The sequence below is a fragment of the Mesoplodon bidens genome, assembly GCF_964165515.1.
Source record: "Mesoplodon bidens genome assembly, chromosome: 16".
NCBI classification, from domain to species: Eukaryota; Metazoa; Chordata; class Mammalia; order Artiodactyla; family Ziphiidae; genus Mesoplodon; species Mesoplodon bidens.
The window spans coordinates 77,461,965-77,479,687 of NC_138173.1; the positions used below are offsets into that span (position 1 = coordinate 77,461,965).

Below are 17,723 nucleotides of genomic sequence, written 5' to 3' on the forward strand. Positions count from 1 at the left end.
AAATCCCAGATTTAGGAATAAATTTCTCAAAATTCCCTGACCCAAATTGGAGAGGCTAGGTCTCAGCCTCCAGAGGTCTACAGCCCTCACGGCCCAAGGCCACCCCTCAGCGGACAGGACGGGATGCGGGGCTTGGGCCTGGGGCTCGGAAAGAAGCCAGCAGGGCAACCCAGTCGGGTAGGGTCCATCCGGGAGAAGCCCCCGCGTTCCCCGCGGAGCCCAGCCCACGGCCCCGCCCCCGCGCCGCCGGCCCCGCCCCGTCACAAGGCCCCGCTGCGTCTCCCGAGCCGCAGGCGCAGGCCCAGCCCAGCCGGCCGCGGAGCGGGTGCGGGTGCGGGCGCGGGCACAGCGGCCGTCGACCGCACAGGCCTGAGGCGACTCGCGCGACTGGTGAGTCCCCGGCCCAAGCCCGGCAGCGTGTCTACTCGCTCAGCCGGCCGGCAACTGCCGCCCCCGCGCGGGCCCTGCGCAGCAGACAGGCGTTGCGGTGGGTCAGTCGGTCGGTCCGGCCGGGCGCGTGGACCGCGGGGGCCGGGGGGCGGGGGCGGCGGGGCCGGGGAGCCGGAGGGCCCAGGGCGGGCGGGGGCGGCGCACTGCGGCGACAGCCGGACGGGCGGTCTGAGCGCCCCCCGAACGGGCAGCAGGGCCCACCCCGCCCTCGGTGCGGGTTCCGTGGCCGCCGCCACCACTCGCCTCGCCCCCACGTCCGCTTTGTTCCCCCGCACGCCCTCTGGTCGCTTCCCTCCCCCCCCCGCCCCCCCCCCGCAACCCGTTGTTCCTGGCGTACCCCGCTGGCAGGCACCCCGGCAGCCGATCCAGGCTTGCTGCCCCTACCCCGGGACCGAGGGACGCTCGGGCCCTGCTCTTGGAGGGGGATCAGGGTTCTGGCTGGTCACAGATGGCGTGGGGATTTCCTGGGATAGAAATAGCCTCCGGCTCTGGCCCCTTAAAGCTGCTTAAGGGGCGGGATGTGAAGGGGAGGGTCCGGGCACACCCCCGCACCACCCCGACCGCGCCCCCAGCCCCGACCCGCGCTGAGCTCTGACCCGGAGAGGCCAGCAGCGGTGAGACGGCCTCTCCAGTTGCTTGCAAGAAACGGCAGAAGCCCAAAATTCTGAGCCTGCCAAAGTCATCCCCTCGTCCATCCCCTCCTCCATCTTTGGGGTCGGCCTGTAGCGGCCCCTCCTGAAGCCACACGCCCAGCCACCCGATACCCACCCGCCTCTCCTGGCCCCCCAGCTCGGGCTCCGGACAGCCCTGGGGCAAAGGTCACGAAACCCCCTCCTTCCGTCCCGTTTCCCGGTAGCAGGTGGCGAGGCCCCTGGCTGGTTCCTGTCACCTCAGGGCTAACCTTTCTCTCTCTGTCCTCTAGGGGGAGACCACAGAACCTGAGGCCATGTCCCATGAAAAGAGTTTCTTGGTGTCCGGGGACAGCTATCCTCCCCCCAACCCTGGATATCCTGGGGGGCCCCAGCCCTCCTTGCCTCCTTACCCAGGGGCCCCTTACCCACAGCCCCCGTTCCAGCCTTCCCCCTATGGCCAGCCAGGGTATCCCCAGGGCCCCAGCTCCTACCCCCAGGGGGGCTACCCTCAGGGTCCCTACCCCCCAGGAGGCTACCCCCAGGGCCCCTACCCCCCAGGAGGCTACCCTCAAGGCCCCTACCCCCAAGGGGGCTACCCTCAGGGACCGTATCCACAGAGCCCCTTTCCCCCCAACCCCTACGGACAACCACAGGCCTTCCCGGCACAGGATTCTGGCAGTGAGTAGTGGGGCAGGGGCAGGGGAGGGCAGGGGCTCCTGGCGCCAGTGAGGGGTGCTGACCCAGCCCGTCCTGCCCCTCAGCACCTCAGCATGGGAACTATCACGAGGAGGGTCCCCCATCTTACTACGACAACCAGGACTTCCCTGCCACCAACTGGGATGACAAGAGCATCCGGCAGGCCTTCATCCGGAAGGTGGGCCACAAGGGCTGGGGAGGGCGTGGGCATCTGTGCTGGCCGGAGCTCTGAGCCGCCTCCCTCCCCAGGTGTTCCTGGTGCTGACCTTGCAGCTGTCCGTGACTCTGTCCACCGTGGCCGTGTTCACCTTCGTCGGGGAGGTGAAGGGCTTTGTCCGGGAGAACGTCTGGACCTACTACGTCTCCTACGCCGTCTTCTTCATCTCCCTCATTGTCCTCAGCTGCTGTGGGGACTTCCGGCGAAAGCACCCCTGGAACCTCGTTGCACTGGTAACCCGCAGAGCCAGGCCTTCACACCCCGTGGCTCACACCTTGGAGTGCCAGAGGGGGCCGGGGGTGGGGGTGGGGGTGGGGGTGGGGCAGCGGCCGCACACGCTCAAGGCTCGTCTCCCCTCAGTCCATCCTGACCGTCAGCCTGTCCTACATGGTGGGCGTGATCGCCAGCTTCTACAACACTGAGGCGGTCATCATGGCCGTAGGCATCACCACGACCGTCTGCTTCACGGTGGTCATCTTCTCCATGCAGGTAAGGGGCCCCCCGAGGCAGGGCCGCCGAGGGCCCAGAGGCCTTCCAGGGCTGCGGCACCCAGGCCCCGTGTGCCCCTGTGCCCTCAGACCCGCCACGACTTCACCTCGTGCGTGGGCGTGCTCCTGGTCAGCACGGTGGTGCTCCTCAGCTTCGCCATCCTCTGCATCTTCGTCCGGAGCCGCATCCTGGAGATCGTGTACGCCTCGCTCGGCGCTCTGCTCTTCACCTGTGTGAGTGACGGCGGGGGGCAGTGTGGGCGGGACGCTGGGCGGGGGGGGTGTCTGTCAACGTGACCCCGCCGCCACCCCCAGTTCCTGGCAGTGGACACCCAGCTGCTGCTGGGGAACAAGCAGCTGTCCCTGAGCCCGGAGGAGTACGTGTTCGCCGCGCTGAACCTGTACACGGACATCATCAACATCTTCCTGTACATCCTTACCATCATCGGCCGCGCCAAGGAGTAGCCCGTGCCCCTGGCACATGCGGGGCCCCACTCAGGTGGCCTGGCTGGCCTGGACCCTGCCCCCAGCGTGGCAGTTCCTCTGTACCTCCCCTCTCTCATCCCTGTGCACAGCCTGGGACAGAGGGAACCCCTCTCCAAGCCTCCTGTGTGTACACTGCAGACACTTCTGTTCGGACCCGCTGTGGCCAGCATGGCCCCTTCTAGCCCTCCCGCCCTGCCAAAGGGCAGGGGGGCCGGGTTTCCATGCCACCTCCTGCCCACTCAGTGTTGCATGAGCCCTGTCTGCCAGCCCACCCCAGGTCTGGGGGCAACACCAGGTCCCAGGGGAGAGGGACGGAGCCAAGAAGTGAGGGTGCACGTCTCCCCTCCTGTCCCAGCTCCCCCGCCTGGCATAAAGTATCCCTTTCCCCTCCCCAGCCCCACACTAGAGTGCTGCCCTTTGGGGGACCTGCGGGGTGTGAGGGTCTCGTCCCTGTGCTGAGCCCTGAGGGCAGAGAGGCCGGGTATGTTTCAGGGGAGGAGGGCGCCTTCCTCTCATTCTGCTGTCTTTAAACAATAAATGGGACCTTCTGCGCTCTGTGTTCCCTTCCTCACTCTCGTCACTGCCGCTTCCTCCACAAGGTGGGGAGGGGTCTAGGCACTGCCAGTGTGAGTCATCGAGCAGGACAGGTGTGGACGGTGGGGCTTGGCTCAGGGTGGAGGTTAACGACAGCAGCTAATCTTTCTCTCTCGGTGCTTCCACCTCCGCTTTTGCAATCTTCCCAGCCACGTCACGAGCTGTATGCCGGGATTCCCAGCTGATGGACGGGGACCCCAAGGCTCCCGGTGGTTACACGTGGTGCCTGGGTCACACGGTGTCTGCCACTTGTGCCTGGGAACTGCACGGCATGATGGGGGGGCGGGGGCTGCGACACCCTCATCGTCTCGCCTCGGGCCTGATGGGCAGCGGCATAGGTCACTGACCGCCCCCAGGCAGGCCCGTCCTGCTCCTCTGGCTCTGAAGGGCCCCCAGGGAGCCCATCAGCGGGCACCTGACACGCGGCCCAGGCCTGGCTCAGACGAAGGCCGTCCGCACCCCTGCCCCCTCCCCCCCGAGAAACCTGCACACCGGAGCCCCCAGGGGAGAGCTGGACAGAGACTCTGAGGGCCCCTGGCCTGCCTCTGGCACCTTCCGCAGCTCTCCAGGCCCCACCCTGTCGTGGCCCTCAGCCTCAGCTGGTCCTGCGCGTCCTCCCCTGTGGCTCTTGCTGCTTGAGTTGGCCTTCCGCTATCCCCGAGCTCCTCAACCCAAGACCTGGCCTTGCTCGGCCTGAGCCACAGGCGGGCCCCATTTCCCCAGGCCCGATGCACACCGCCTTCCCAGCCACCTGGGCCCTTCCTGGAGACCACCTCACGCTACACGGCTACCCTCGGTCCCTCTGCTTTGTTCGCCTGCTGAGCGCCGGGCAGGCGACGCGGCTCCCCGTCCCCACCTCTCCTCGAGCAGGTGCGGCTCCTCATCCAAGGTACCCTGCCTGCAGGCGCTCCAAGTGCACGGAAACCTGCTCCGTGGTAGCCCACACACCCGTGAGGATTCCACACAGGGGAGAAAACACGGAGCATTCAGGTGGTTGAAGAGAACACCAGCAGAGGCAAGAGAAGCAGCTCAGGGATAAATGCCAAGTGAAATGTGCAGGGACAGTGTTTTCTCAGGGAATTCACGGAGGACAAACTCTTGGCTGAGCTAATCCTTGGGGGAGGCTCCCGGGGACGACCAGGGGCTGGAGATGTGGGCCAGGGCGGGGCCGGGAAGCCAGGGGACGCACACAGAGCAGAGGCCACCACGGGAGGGGAGGCCAGGGCTGCACATGGGTGAGGGCTTGGACCTGTCCTGCCGGTGAAGGGGACTCTGGCAGCAGCCACAGCTGGCTGTGGGTTCAGGAAGCTGCGTCCGGCAAGAGAATGTCCAGGAGAAGGGGTGATGCCAACAGGTGAAGAAAGCAGAGAGGAAGCAGGTGAGATGTGCAGAGAGGAGCAGATCAGGTGGGGCTCGGGGCTGGGGCAGCTGGCAGTGCCACAGAGGGCTCAGGATGGGCCTGGTCGAGGCGGGCAGGGCATCTCTGCCAATGGACTTTGGCCTGCTGTCTGCTGTGTACCCCTGGAAAGGAGAAAAGGGACAGCTTGTGATCTGACCGGGTGGATGAGTATGTAGAAGGAGCCACAGCAGTTGTGAGGTCAGCAGGGGAGATTGTTCAGGTGAGGAAAGCAGCAGCCCCCAACATCCAGGAGCTGGCCTGGTCCTATCAGCGAGGCCCTGGTGTTGTAGGGGCCAGCCTGGCGCACTCAGATACAGGCCCTGGTGGTCTCCTGTTTAGAATATGCAGTTTCACATGCAGATCTGCATCAGACAAGGCCCCTCTGTGCCGGACTGGGTCAAGAGGAGAGGACTCTTCTGTAATCATGTCTGAACACAGACCAGAGGCAGGCATTGTCCAAGCCATAAAGAAGACCTACTGCGTGCATCCTGTCCTGCCTAATCTGAGCAGCTGCTGGCTCTTCAGAATGGACAGCTTTAGCCGGCCCCTAGTCCCCGTCCCCCTTCCAAAGAAGAGGTGTTGAGATACCCAGTCACAGGATGACTCCCTTCCGGACAGCCTGGAATCCCAAGCAAAGCACTGCTTCTTTAGGCCCACCCCAATTCACCCAAACAAGCCAAGTCCCACAGGAAATCCTTCCAGTCCCCCTTCCTGTGGTCCTCCCGCTTGCCGCAGTGAGCAGTAAGCCTGACCTGTTCAGCCACAGGGTGCCCTGTGGGCTTCCTCTGGAGCCTTGACACAGCTCGCTATACTAAGGCCACTATATGAGGAGGACTAATTTATTCTTCAATCAAAAATGTTTATTTACATGAGTAATCATTAAGTCCATTCTTGTTTTCAAGATTAAACGACACAGGACTCCCCTGGTGGCTCAGTGGTTAAGAATCCGCCTGTCAATGAAGGGGACATGGGTTCGAGCCCTGGGCCAGGAAGATCCCACATGCCGTGAGACAACTAAGCCCATGCGCCACAGCTTCTAAGCCTGCGCTCTAGAGCCCGTGAGCCACAACTGCTGAGCCCATGTGCTGCAAGTACTGAAGCTCATGTACCTAGAGCCCATGCTCCACAAAAAAGAAAAGCCACTGCAATAAGCCCACGCACCACAACAAAGAGTAGCCCCCACTCCCCGCAACTAGAGAAAGCCCGCGCGCAGCAACAAAGACCCAACGCAGCCTAAAATAAATAAATTTATAAAGAAAAAAAAAGATTAAACGACACAAAGTCTCCGTCACATTCCCTGCCCTGCAAAAAAAGCAACACCATCACTGGTGCCTGCTGAAAACCACGGTGAGAGGCCAGCCCAGGACCCCAGCTCACTCAGCACGCCCACAGATGCCTTGTGCCACCTGCCCTGCTAACCAGGGCTACCGTCAGCATCTCAGAGCTGGAAGTGCCTTCAGGACAGGGACTGTGACTTGTGCATTTTAACACCCAGGCCAGCATCTAGTCCAGAGTGGGCGCGCCATTGGTGTCGACCGTGCAATGAGCGGATGAACTCTACGTAGCACGAGCCGCAGAGGCACCAACTGCCCCAAGAGGGGGGCAGAGAAGGCTGCAGACTTCTGGACTGTGGCTCAGCATCAGCATCAGCATCAGCAGGGGGCATTTCAGGAGTGCAGGCAGCAAAACTGAAAGCCCAGTAAATGCATGGAGCCCCACCTGGGGGAGCCAGGTGGAAGAAAGAGGATGTGGGAGAGTTGAAGGATCAAGGTCGGGTGTGACAGCTGTGGATGTAAAGCTCGAGTCTGAATTCTATTTCTCAGGTAGTGACGAGCCACTGGAGTTTTCCAGGGAAGAGCCCAGAAGTGGTTTGAATAAAGGCAGGACAATCGGCGAGGACCACAGTGACGGGGTGGCAGGGAGGGCCGGGCCTGGGGAGCAGAGGGTGCTTGGGAGGGGAGGCATGGGTGCAGGCCTGGTCCCGGGGCTGTAGCTCCCAAGGCAGCCCTTCCCCATCGGGGCCCAGATGCTGCACCCCGGGCAGCAGCATGTCTTGGCCCGTCTGCCGCCAAACCTTCTGTGTTCCTGAGTGTCTTCTTCGTCTCAGGCTCATCAGGCACTGGAGACCTTTCAGAACTCCCCAGATGCAAACCACCCACCACAAACACACACACACACGCACACCCACAACTTCTCAACTCCCACCTTCACTAGTAAAGAAGGCCTCTTCTCCCCGTGGGCCCTCATCCCCCGGGACCCAGTTCACAAGGTCACCCACATGTCCACCCCCGCAAACCTTCAGGCTCTTGTGCAGCAACTTCCTCCTTTGAAACCTGTGCCCTCTCCTCTCCTTCATCCAACTCTGGTCTGCTTTTCGCTGGTATCCAGCAGCTTCCCCGATGTGGGAGGGCTCTAGCACCAGGTTCAGAATCCTCCTCTCCACCGCAACTGCTATGACGACCCTGGGGCATTTTGGGTGGTATCTTCCAAGTGCCTCTCTCACCTATGCCCTTCTCTCGAGTCAAGGCCATGACCACCTCTGAGCAGACCCAAACCATCCTCGGCACCACAGACAAGGAGATGATGGCATGTCCCTGCTTAAATGCCTTCAGAGGACTTCCCATCAGGATGGTGGACCGACTGACCCGAGATCCTGACTCCTACTCTTAACACATAAAACTGCCAGATAAAATACTTTTAAATAACTGAGCCGGAATGCAAAAATAAATGTGAAGGGAGACCCTGCGGCTGTGAGGGAAGAGTTACAGCTGTGGGATTTAGAGAGGCTGTGCTGAGGAGACAAGAATCAGCATTTAGGACCTACCAGGGGGAGGAGCCTTGGCAAAACCGCAGGCTCTGGGCTCTGCCCCAAGGGTTGAACATAATTGGCCCCACTTGATCTGTGGACTCTATCTTCCTGTAAGAAGATAACATCACCCAGAACCTCTACGGTCTTTTAATACGCAAGCTGTCAGTTAGAAATCGCTAGGCATTTCAAAAGACAGAACTATATGACTGAAAACCAAGAGGAAAAATGAGATGACAGAAACAGACCTAAAAGTGACTCAAAGATGGGAGATAGCAAAAAAAAGCACTTTAAAATAAATGATTGATATGTTAAGCAAAATGCAGAGGGAAATGGAGAAACATGGAAGATAATATGGAGATTTCCCAGAGAATTGAATTCTATAAAAAGAATCAAACTGAGCATCTTGAATGGAAAAATACAATTAACTGAAACTAAAAATTCAATAGATGGGTTTAAGAGCCAATTAGACAAGTCAGAAGAAAGGATTAGTGAACTGAAAGGTCAATAGAAAATATCCAAACTTACAAAGGGAAAAAAAGAATGGATAGAGGAAATAGTATAATAGTTGGGGAAAGAGTAAAAAATGCACATATGTAGAGTCCCAGAGGAGAAGAGAGAAAGAATGGAGAAGTAATGTCTGGAGAGATAATGCCTGGAAATTTCCCCAAACAATAGGACATCAACCCACAATCTACCAAAACTGACACAAAAAGAAGGTTATGCTTACCTCTAAAATTTTCCAATTTTTTAAGGGCCCACTGTCATGAATTGAATTGTGTCCCCTCAAAATTCAAATGTTGAAGTCCCAATCTCCAGTACCTCATTATGTGACCTTATGTGGAAATGAGGTCATTGCAGATATAATTAATTAAGATATGGTCATACTTCCTCATACTAGGACACAAAGCAAGCCTCAACAAATTTAAGAGGATAGAAAATATTTCAAGCATCTTTTCTGACCACAAGAGCGTGAAACTAGAAATCAACCATAGAAAGAGAAACAAGAAATAAACGATTACATGGAGACTAAACAACATGCTACTAAAAAACGAATGGGTCAATGATGAAATCAAAGAAGAAATTAAAAAATACCTTGAGACAAATGACAATGAAAACACAACCATACAAAATCTATGGGATGCAGCAAAAGCAGTCCTTGGAGGGAAGCTCATTGCGATATAGGCCTTCCTCAAAAAACAGGAAAAATCTCAAACTACCTAACCTACCACCTAAAAGAATTAGAAAAACAGAAACAAATAAAACCTAAAGTCAGCAGAAGGAAGGAAATAATAACAATCAGAGAGGAAATAAATAAAGTACAGATTTAAGAAACAATAGAAAAAAATCAATAAAATCAAGAACTGGTTCTTTGAAAGGGTAAACAAAATTTACAAACCTCTGGCCAGGCTCACCAAGAAGAAAAGAGAGAGGACCCAAACAAACACAATAAGAAATGAAGGAGGAGAAATAACAACCAATACTGCAGAAATACAAAAAACCATAAGAGAATACTATGAACAATTATATGCCAACAAATAGGACAAACTAGAAGAAATGAACGAGTTTCTAGAAGCATACATCCCATGAAAACTGAATCAAGAAGAAATAGATCAGGCTTCCCTGGTGGCGCAGTGGTTGAGAATCTGCCTGCTAATGCAGGGGACACGGGTTCGAGCCCTGGTCTGGGAAGATCCCACATGCCGCGGAGCAACTAGGCCCGTGAGCCGCAACTACTGAGCCTGTGCATCTGGAGCCTGTGCTCCGCCACAAGAGGCCCGCGCACCACGATGAAGAGTGGCCCCCGCTTGCCACAACTAGAGAAAGCCCTTGCACAGAAACGAAGACCCAACACAGCCAAAAATAAAAATAAATAAATTTTAAAAAAAAGAAGAAATAGATCATTTGAACAGACCAATCACTAGAAGTGAAATAGAATCTGTAATTTAAAAAAAACTCCCTAAGATTGAAGAGGAAGGAACATTCCCAAAGTCATTCTATGAAGCCACCATCACCCTGATACTAAAACCAAAGACATTACCAAAAGAGAAAATTATAGGCCAATATCTTTAATGAATATAGATGCAAAAATTCTCAACAAAATGTTAGCAAACCGAATCCAACAACACATAAAGAGGATCATACACCACGATCATGATAGATTCATCCCAGGGTCACAAGGACAGTTCAACATACGCAAATCAATCAATGTGACACACCACATCAACAAAAGAAAAGACAAAAACCACATGATCATCTCAATAGATGCAGAAAAAGCTTCTGATAAAATTCAACATCAATTAATGATAGAAACTCTTACCAAAGTGGGTATACAGTAAGCCCCCTACATACAAACGAGTTCCATTCCGAGAGCGCCTTCTTAAGTCCAATTTGTTTGTAAGTCCAAGAAAGTTAGCCTAGGTACCCAACTAACACAATCGGCTATATACTACTGTACTGTAATAGGTTTATAATACTTTTCACACAAATAATACATAAAAAAACAAATAATAAAACATTTTTAATATTACAGTACAGTACCTTGAAAAGTACAGTAGTACAGTACAACAGCTAGCATACAGGGGCTGGCATCAAGTGAACAGGCAAGAAGAGTTACTAACTGGAGGAGGGAGAGGAGGTGGGAGATGGTAGAGCTGAAGGATCGTCAGCAATAGGAGACGGAGGGCAAGCTGCAACTTCACTGCGCCTGACGTTGATGGCACAGGCTCTGGCTCCTTCCTGGATTCAATTCTATCTACCCCCTTGAAAAAACAATCCAGTGATTTCTGGGTAGTAGCTCTTTTTTTCTCATCATAGATGACACAGTAGCACTGGATTGCATTCTGAACGGCTGCTACAACCTTCGTGTGCCGTTCTACGTTCGGGTCCTGTGCCTCAAAAACTAACAGTGTCTCCTCAAATAAAGAAAATGCCCTTGCCATTTCCTTCATCATGAATCTCTTCGGTTCTTCAGTTACTTCTTCTTCCTCTTGTCACTCCACCCTCTCAATTATTTTCACTTTTGTTTCCATCGTTATCGCTTGGCGCTTTTTAGCAGTACCAGCTACACACCGCTGTTTTTACGGTTCCTTCCAGACATCCTGGGCTTGAAATAAAGCTACTGTACTACTATACTCCATACAGTACTGTACAGTAAAGTGCACAAAAGCACAACCATTTGTAGAGGATGCACACGCGTGACAAAGTATGCCAAACATGTGAACTAACTTACGTGATTGGACACGCGAATGCACGTTCACATCTTTGAAAGTTCACAACTTGAAGGTTTGTATGTAGGGGACTTACTGTACAGGGAACATATCTCAACATAATAAAAGCTATTTATGAGAAACCCATAGCCAACATAATACTCAATGGTGAAAAGCTGAAAGCCTTCCTGCCAAAATCTGGAACAAGACAAGGATGCTCAATCTCACCACTTCTATTCAACATAGTATTAGAAGTCCTAGCAACAGCAATCAGACAAGAAAAAGAAATAAAACATATCCAAATTGGAAGGGGAGAGGTAAAATTGTCATTATATGCAAATGACATGACACTATATATAGAAAACCCTAAAGACTCCACGCAAAAACTACTAGAACTGATAAACAAATTCAGCAAGGTAGCAGGATACAAGATTAACATACAGAAATCTATTGTACTCCTTATACTAACAATGAAATATCAGAAAGAGAAAGTAAAAAAGCAATCCCTTTAAAAATCCCATAAAAAGAAAAAACTTAGGAATAAACCTGACCAAGGAGGCGACAGGCTTACATGCTGAGAACTATAAATCACTGATAAAGGAAACTGAAGATGATTCAAAGAAATGGGAAGATATCCCATGTTCTTGGACTGGAAGAATTAACAGTGTTAAAATGGCTATACTACTCAAAGCAATCTACAGATTTAATGTGATCCCTATCAAATTACCCATGACGTTTTTCACAGAACTAGAAAAAACAATCCTAAAATTTATATGGAACCATAAAAGACCCAGAATTGCCAAAGCAATCCTGAGGAAAAAGAGCAAAGCAGGAGGCATAAGCCTCCCAGACTTCAGACCATACTACAAAGCAACAGTGATCAAAACAGAGTGGTATTGGGACAAAAACAGATGTATGGATCAATGGAACAAATAGATAGCCCAGAAAGAAACACACACACCTACAGTCAATTAATCTTAGAGAAAGGAGGCAAGAATATACAATGGGAAAAAGACAGTCTCTTCAGCAAGTGGTGCTGGGAACAGGGACCTGTGTCCACTGACAGATGAATGGATAAAGAAGATGTGATACACTTATACAGTGGAATATCACTCAGCCATAAGAAAGAATGAAATAATGTCATTTGTAGCAACATGGGTGGACCTAGAGATTATCATTCTAAGTGAAGTCAGACAGAGAACGACAAATACCATATGATATCACTTACATGTGGAATCTAAAATATGACACAAATGAACTTATCTATAAAACAGAAACAGACTCACAGACATAGAGAACAGACTTGTGGTTGCCAAGTGGCGGTTGGGGAGAGGGATAGACTGGGAGTTTGGGGTTGGTAGATGCAAACTATTACATTTAGAATGGATAAATAGGGCTTCCCTGGTGGCGCAGTGGTTAAGAATCCGCCTGCCAATGCGGGGCACACGAGTTCGAGCCCTGGCCCAGGAAGATTCCACATGCCGCGGAGCAACTAAGCCCGTGCGCCACAACTACTGAGCTTGTGCTCTAGAGGCCGCAAGCCACAACTACTACTGAGCTCACGTGCCACAACTACTGAAGTCTGCGCGCCTAGAAGCCGCAACAAGAGAAGCCACCACAACGAGAAACCTGCGCACCGCAATGAAGAGTAGCCCCCGCTCGCTGCAACTAGAGAAAGCCCGTGTGCAGCAATGAAGACCCAACACAGCCCAAAATAAAAATTAATTAATTAATTTTTTAAAATGCTTAGGGATTATGGCAAAGGCTCCCTAAGACCACTCCCAGGTTTGACAATTCAGGGGATTCAGCATATACTCCTGCTTACTGCTACGATTTATTACAGAGAAAGGATATAAAGCAAAATCAGCAGAGAAAACAGACTCAGGGGGCCAAATGTGAAGGAAACCCGGCACAGGATTTCAAGAGTCTTCTCCTTGTGGAGTCACACAGGACGAACTTAATTCCTTGAGCAATGAGTTGGGACCACACACGTGCAATGCTGTCTGTCAAGGAAGATTATTAGAGACTCAGCTGATCATACAGGCACCCTCTGCCTAGCAGGTACCAAAATTCCAGACTCTCAGAAGGAAGTCAGAAGCTCAGCATAAGCCATGCTGTTTGAACCAACAGTTTAGGCGCAGGGAGCCATTCTTATCAGTTTATCAGTTCTGAGAATTACGGGAACGCTCCCGAAATCAAATTTCCAGAGGACAACCAAGGCCAAGCAGACCTTTCTTTTTTTTTTTTTTGAAGGAATATGGACTTTAATGAAGATTCTTTCCCTTTGGTATATGTGAGACCTGTGAAAACATCCAAACAAAAAGGAAAGAAAAAAAGGGAGGTGAGGATTTCGATAGTCCACGCTCCCTTATCCACAAGGCCTAAGGACAGAGCAGGGCCGGCACCCCTGTAGCTGCGGCAGGACCCGCCTGGAGAAGGGATTCAGTAACTGCAGGTTTTAGGTGTCCCTCCCGCCCACCCGCCCCCTGTGGAACTAACACTCATTCAGCCAAACTTCTGCCTCCCAGCCTTGCGTGGGAGGTCCAAGTCTCTCTAGTCCTAGCTCACATTCGAACTCTCTCGGCCTCTGGTCTCTCAGAAAAGATAATGCTACCGGCAAAGGCCAGGGTGAGGAAAATGCCGATAGTTGTAAAAGGGCTTTGAAAGGTCAAAAAGGTGATGTATAAATCGATTATTATCATTCTGTGCTCAGGAATAAGCTATGGAAAACAAATTAGGAAAGTAAATCTACAGCCCTAAAATATATGCATATAAAATAAAAAATAAATGCAGTTCCAAATCTACTGATGGTATCTGAGCATTGTCTTCTGCTTTAGAGTCTCAATGGCCCGGTTCCCACCTCCACAAAATCCACCTAGGATGACACTTCAGTCGCCCCCCCACCACCCCAGCAGGAGGAGGCAGGGTAGAGGCTACAGGGGGGAAGGGCTACACTTTGGCTGTAGAGTACAGCATGCATGCAACATGGGAGGGGTGGGCTTACAAGATGTATATATAGACCCCCTGGGGCGAGGGGCCCCGCCCAGGAGGCCCTGAGCAAGGGAGGGGTCCATCTCCCCGCTGGCTGGGAGGGGGCTCTGAGGCAATCTCTAAGGGTTGCATACCCCGGGGAGAGGGGGCAGCTGCCACTCCTGCCTCTGTTCCAAGCAGACCTTTCTAAGGACAGTAGTGTCAGGCCTGCTGTGTTAACTCTTTTCTTCACAGTGATAAACTTAACAAATATGTGCAATGCCTGTCTACTGAAAACTACAAAACACTTCTGAGAGAAATTTTAAAAGACCTAAATAAATAGAGGGATGTACCAAATTCGTGCCTCAGACTCAATACTGATGGCAATTCTTTACAAATTGATCTAGAAGTTCAACACAATCCCAGTCAAAATCCAAGCAGGCTTTATCGTAGACATTGACAAACACCTTAAATTTATATGGAGAGAAGCCGGTTGGAGCCTGCGACATCGTGCAGTTGTCTATTCTTCAATCACTATGTCAAGTGACACAGATGTTTCTCTTTCTTCATATGATGAAGATCAGGGATCTAAACTTATCCGAAAAGCTAGAGAGGCACCATTTGTCCCCATTGGAATGGCAGGTTTTGCAGCAATCGTTGCATATGGATTATATAAATTGAAGAGCAGGGGCAATACTAAAATGTCTGTTCACCTGATCCACATGCGCGTGGCAGCCCAAGGCTTTGCTGTGGGAGCAATGACTCTTGGTATGGGTTATTCCATGTATCAAGAATTCTGGGCAAAACCTACACCTTAGAAGAGGAGATGCTGTCTTGGTCTTGGTGGTGCTTGCTTTAGTTAGACATCTCATATTGAGGTTATATGTTTATGTTGAAAATAAATTCTGTGGGTCGGACAATAACATGGTAATTTGAATACTGGCTTCCTTTCTTGCAGGCTTGATTTGCCTAGTGACTAGTTCGCTAGCTAGGTCATTCAGGGGAGTCAGATTAGCACAAAAACATGTCACTTTTAAATGCACTTGATAGTGGTACAATGTCCACCTTCTTAAACTCTTCTGATAAAATTAGTTGTAAAGAGGACAACATGCTCCCAGTTGCTGCAGAATGTCATATGCTTTTGATATAATGTAGGAATCCTATTTACCCCAGTTAATTAATTAATTTATTATTATTTTTTTGCGGTACGCAGGCCTCTCACTGTTGGGGCCTCTCCCGTTGCGGAGCACAGGCTCCGGACGTGCAGGCCCGGCGGCCATGGCTCACGGACCCAGCCGCTCCACAGCATGTGGGACCTTCCCAGACCGGGGCACGAACCCATGTCCCCTGCATCGGCAGGCGGACTCTCAACCACTGCACCACCAGGGAAGCCCCCTACCCCAGTTAATTTAACTCCTTCTGACGCCTGTGGACTGAGTGCTGTTTTTAAGGTCTGCTTGGCTCTTGAAGAAACCTTCCAGAACAGTGCACGGACTACAACATTATAAACCTCCTGGCAACTATGTGTGTGTGTTTAAACCAACCCTAAAGAGCAGGTAACAGCTGCTTTGAAGTAGTATCTGTTTCAGAATCTTAGTTGTAAACATGAGAATAACTTAACTATAGATCCCCGTTTAGCTCTTTTGTAATTGCAGAATTATAGTTTGCTGCTGTTATATTAGAATAATTTTTAAATGGCATTTTGAAATAGAAGTGTGTATTTTAAGTGCTAATGAAAAGGTAAATGAAAAATACTTTTAAAAAATTTATATGAAAATGAAAAAGAATTAGAAAAGCCAAAAGAATTTTGAAAAAGAAGAAAAAAGTTGGAAGACCTGATTTCAAAATTCACCCTAAGGCTATAATAATCAAGACAGTGTGATACTGTCCTAAGGAGGGACATATAGATCAGTGGAACAGAATAGAGAATCCAGAAATAGACCTACACATATTTCTTTTAAAAATGGTAATGGAAAAATTAGATATCAATACTAAAGAACAACCTCAACCCTCACCTCACGTCATACACAAAAATTAACTTGAAATTGATCATAGACCTAAATGTAAAAACTAAAATTACAAAAACTTCTAGATGAAAATGTAGGTGAATATCTTCATGGCCCTAGAGTAGGCAGATTTCTTACATAGGACACAAAAAGCACAGACCATTTAACAAATTTTTTTCGATAAACTTAAAACCTTTTGCTCTTCAAAAGGAAATGCCCTGGTGGCTCAGCGGTTAAGACTCCACACTCCCAATGCAGGGGGCCCAGGTTCGATCGCTGGTCCGGGAACTAGATCCCACATGCATGCTGCAACTAGAGAGCCTGTCTGCCACAACTAAGGAGCCCTCAAACCCCAAATAAGGAGCCCGCTTGCTGCAACTAAGACCCAATGCAACCAAGTAAATAAGTAAATAAATAAATAAAAAGGAAATAAAAAGACAAGCCACAACTTGGAGAAAATATTTGCAATACATATATTTGGCAAAGCATTTGTATCCAGACACACAAGTGCTTTTACAACTTCATAATTAGAAGACACGCAACCTAATTTTTTAAAATGGGCAAAAGATTTCAGGAACCTCATAAAAGAAGATATACAAATGGCCGGTAAGCACATGAATTATTTTCAAAATCATTAGCCATAAAGGACATGCAAATTAAAACCACAATGAGATATCACTCTACATTCACTAGAATAGCTAAAAGTTAAAGATTTACATTAACATACTGGCAAGGATGTAGAGCCACTGGAACTCTCATTTACTGCTGGTGGAAAAGTAAAACGGTATAACCACTTTGGAAAACAATTTGGCAGTTTATAATACATATTTACCATATGATCTAGCAGTTCTATTCCTAGATTTTTAACCAAAGATTTAAACACAAGTGTTCATAGCAGCTTTATTCATAATTACCAAAAATAGGAATGACTGAAATGTCCATCGATGGGTGAAGGAATGAACTAATTGTGATAGTCATGTAACAGAATACTACTTAGCCATAAAAAAGGAACAAACTAGTAATACACACAACCACAAGGGTGGATCTCAAAAACACCATGCCGAACAAACGAAAGCAAACACAAAAGAATATATACTGTATGATTACTACTCCAGAGAAGACGAATCTATCAGGACCAGGGATGGGAGGTGAGAATTGCTAGGAAAAGGCACAGGGAAACTTTGGGGTCACAGAAAAATTCTATACCTTGTTGCAGTGGTGCTCACATGGTATACAGGTTTGTCAAAACTCATCAGATTGTTTGCTTAAAATGGATACATTTTATTGCATGAGAATTACACCTTGATAAAGTTGATTTTTTTTTTAATGAATGTAGGCAAAAGTATAACAAAACCGCTTCCTCTTCTGCTTGAGAATTTGCCCTTTGGTTAATTCTCTAGCTATGTTTCCCTGGTAACCAGATAAAGGCAGAATGTCAACAATTTAACTAGGCAACACTGCTTATGGTGACAATCGCCCCTATTGGAAGATCATGTGGACAGGGAGGAGCTAGAAATGAACTACGAATGCCTGAGAGAAGCCATAGCTCTGAGCTTCCCGGAGGACAGTGATTCTTGAAGCAGAGCATGTCTCTTGTGGAGACCCTGGAAGCTACACCTATGCAATTGTTGCAAGATATATGGCTCCTGTGAGGCGTAAGGTTTGGAAACTCTGCCCGGCGTGAATCTCATCCCCTTGCGTGTGGGCTGTCACCTGTGGGTCCAAAGATGTAGCCTTGATGGCTATATAAATCGCTCCATGATTCCTTCA

The 17,723-nt window shown here is 50.4% G+C and overlaps 3 protein-coding genes across 6 annotated transcripts in view; 2 read left to right on the plus strand and 1 right to left on the minus strand.

The window, feature by feature from the left end:
• Positions 1-17,723, minus strand: part of PARP10 (poly(ADP-ribose) polymerase family member 10) — a 39,379-nt gene that overhangs the window by 9,899 nt on the left and 11,757 nt on the right. Inside the window, exon 1 of one of the 3 annotated variants that reach the window (XM_081259000.1) lies at positions 788-1,342. The exons of the other annotated variants lie outside the window; for them this stretch is intronic. The gene's annotated coding sequence lies outside the window, so the exon portion shown is untranslated. Of the gene's footprint in view, positions 1-787; positions 1,343-17,723 lie in introns of those variants that run through there. 3 annotated transcript variants of the gene reach the window in all.
• On the plus strand, positions 318-3,521 carry GRINA (glutamate ionotropic receptor NMDA type subunit associated protein 1). 2 transcript variants are annotated; one of them, XM_081259004.1, is made up of 7 exons: positions 318-390; positions 1,373-1,760; positions 1,844-1,956; positions 2,028-2,228; positions 2,356-2,484; positions 2,574-2,717; positions 2,799-3,521. In XM_081259004.1, exons 2-7 carry the CDS (start codon positions 1,397-1,399, stop codon positions 2,946-2,948), a joined length of 1,101 nt encoding a protein of 366 aa, XP_081115130.1. In that variant the 5' UTR covers positions 318-390; positions 1,373-1,396; the 3' UTR covers positions 2,949-3,521. The 2 variants fall into 2 exon arrangements, with proteins under 2 accessions (XP_081115130.1, XP_081115131.1); XM_081259005.1 differs by having other exon boundaries at positions 350-487.
• Positions 14,448-14,858, plus strand: LOC308630178 (HIG1 domain family member 1A, mitochondrial-like). The gene has a single exon (XM_081258632.1). The coding sequence runs from the start codon at positions 14,484-14,486 to the stop codon at positions 14,763-14,765; it is 282 nt and encodes a 93-aa protein (XP_081114758.1). The 5' UTR covers positions 14,448-14,483; the 3' UTR covers positions 14,766-14,858.

Bases quoted from the DNA above. Each gene is read 5' to 3' on its own strand.
- GRINA (XM_081259004.1), top strand. From the start codon at position 1,397: ATGTCCCATGAAAAGAGTTTCTTGGTGTCCGGGGACAGCTATCCTCCC. The intron at 2,229-2,355 runs GTAACCCGCAGA...GTCTCCCCTCAG, and splicing joins CCTGGAACCTCGTTGCACTG to TCCATCCTGACCGTCAGCCT. The intron at 2,485-2,573 runs GTAAGGGGCCCC...CTGTGCCCTCAG, and splicing joins TGGTCATCTTCTCCATGCAG to ACCCGCCACGACTTCACCTC.
- LOC308630178 (XM_081258632.1), top strand. From the start codon at position 14,484: ATGTCAAGTGACACAGATGTTTCTCTTTCTTCATATGATGAAGATCAG.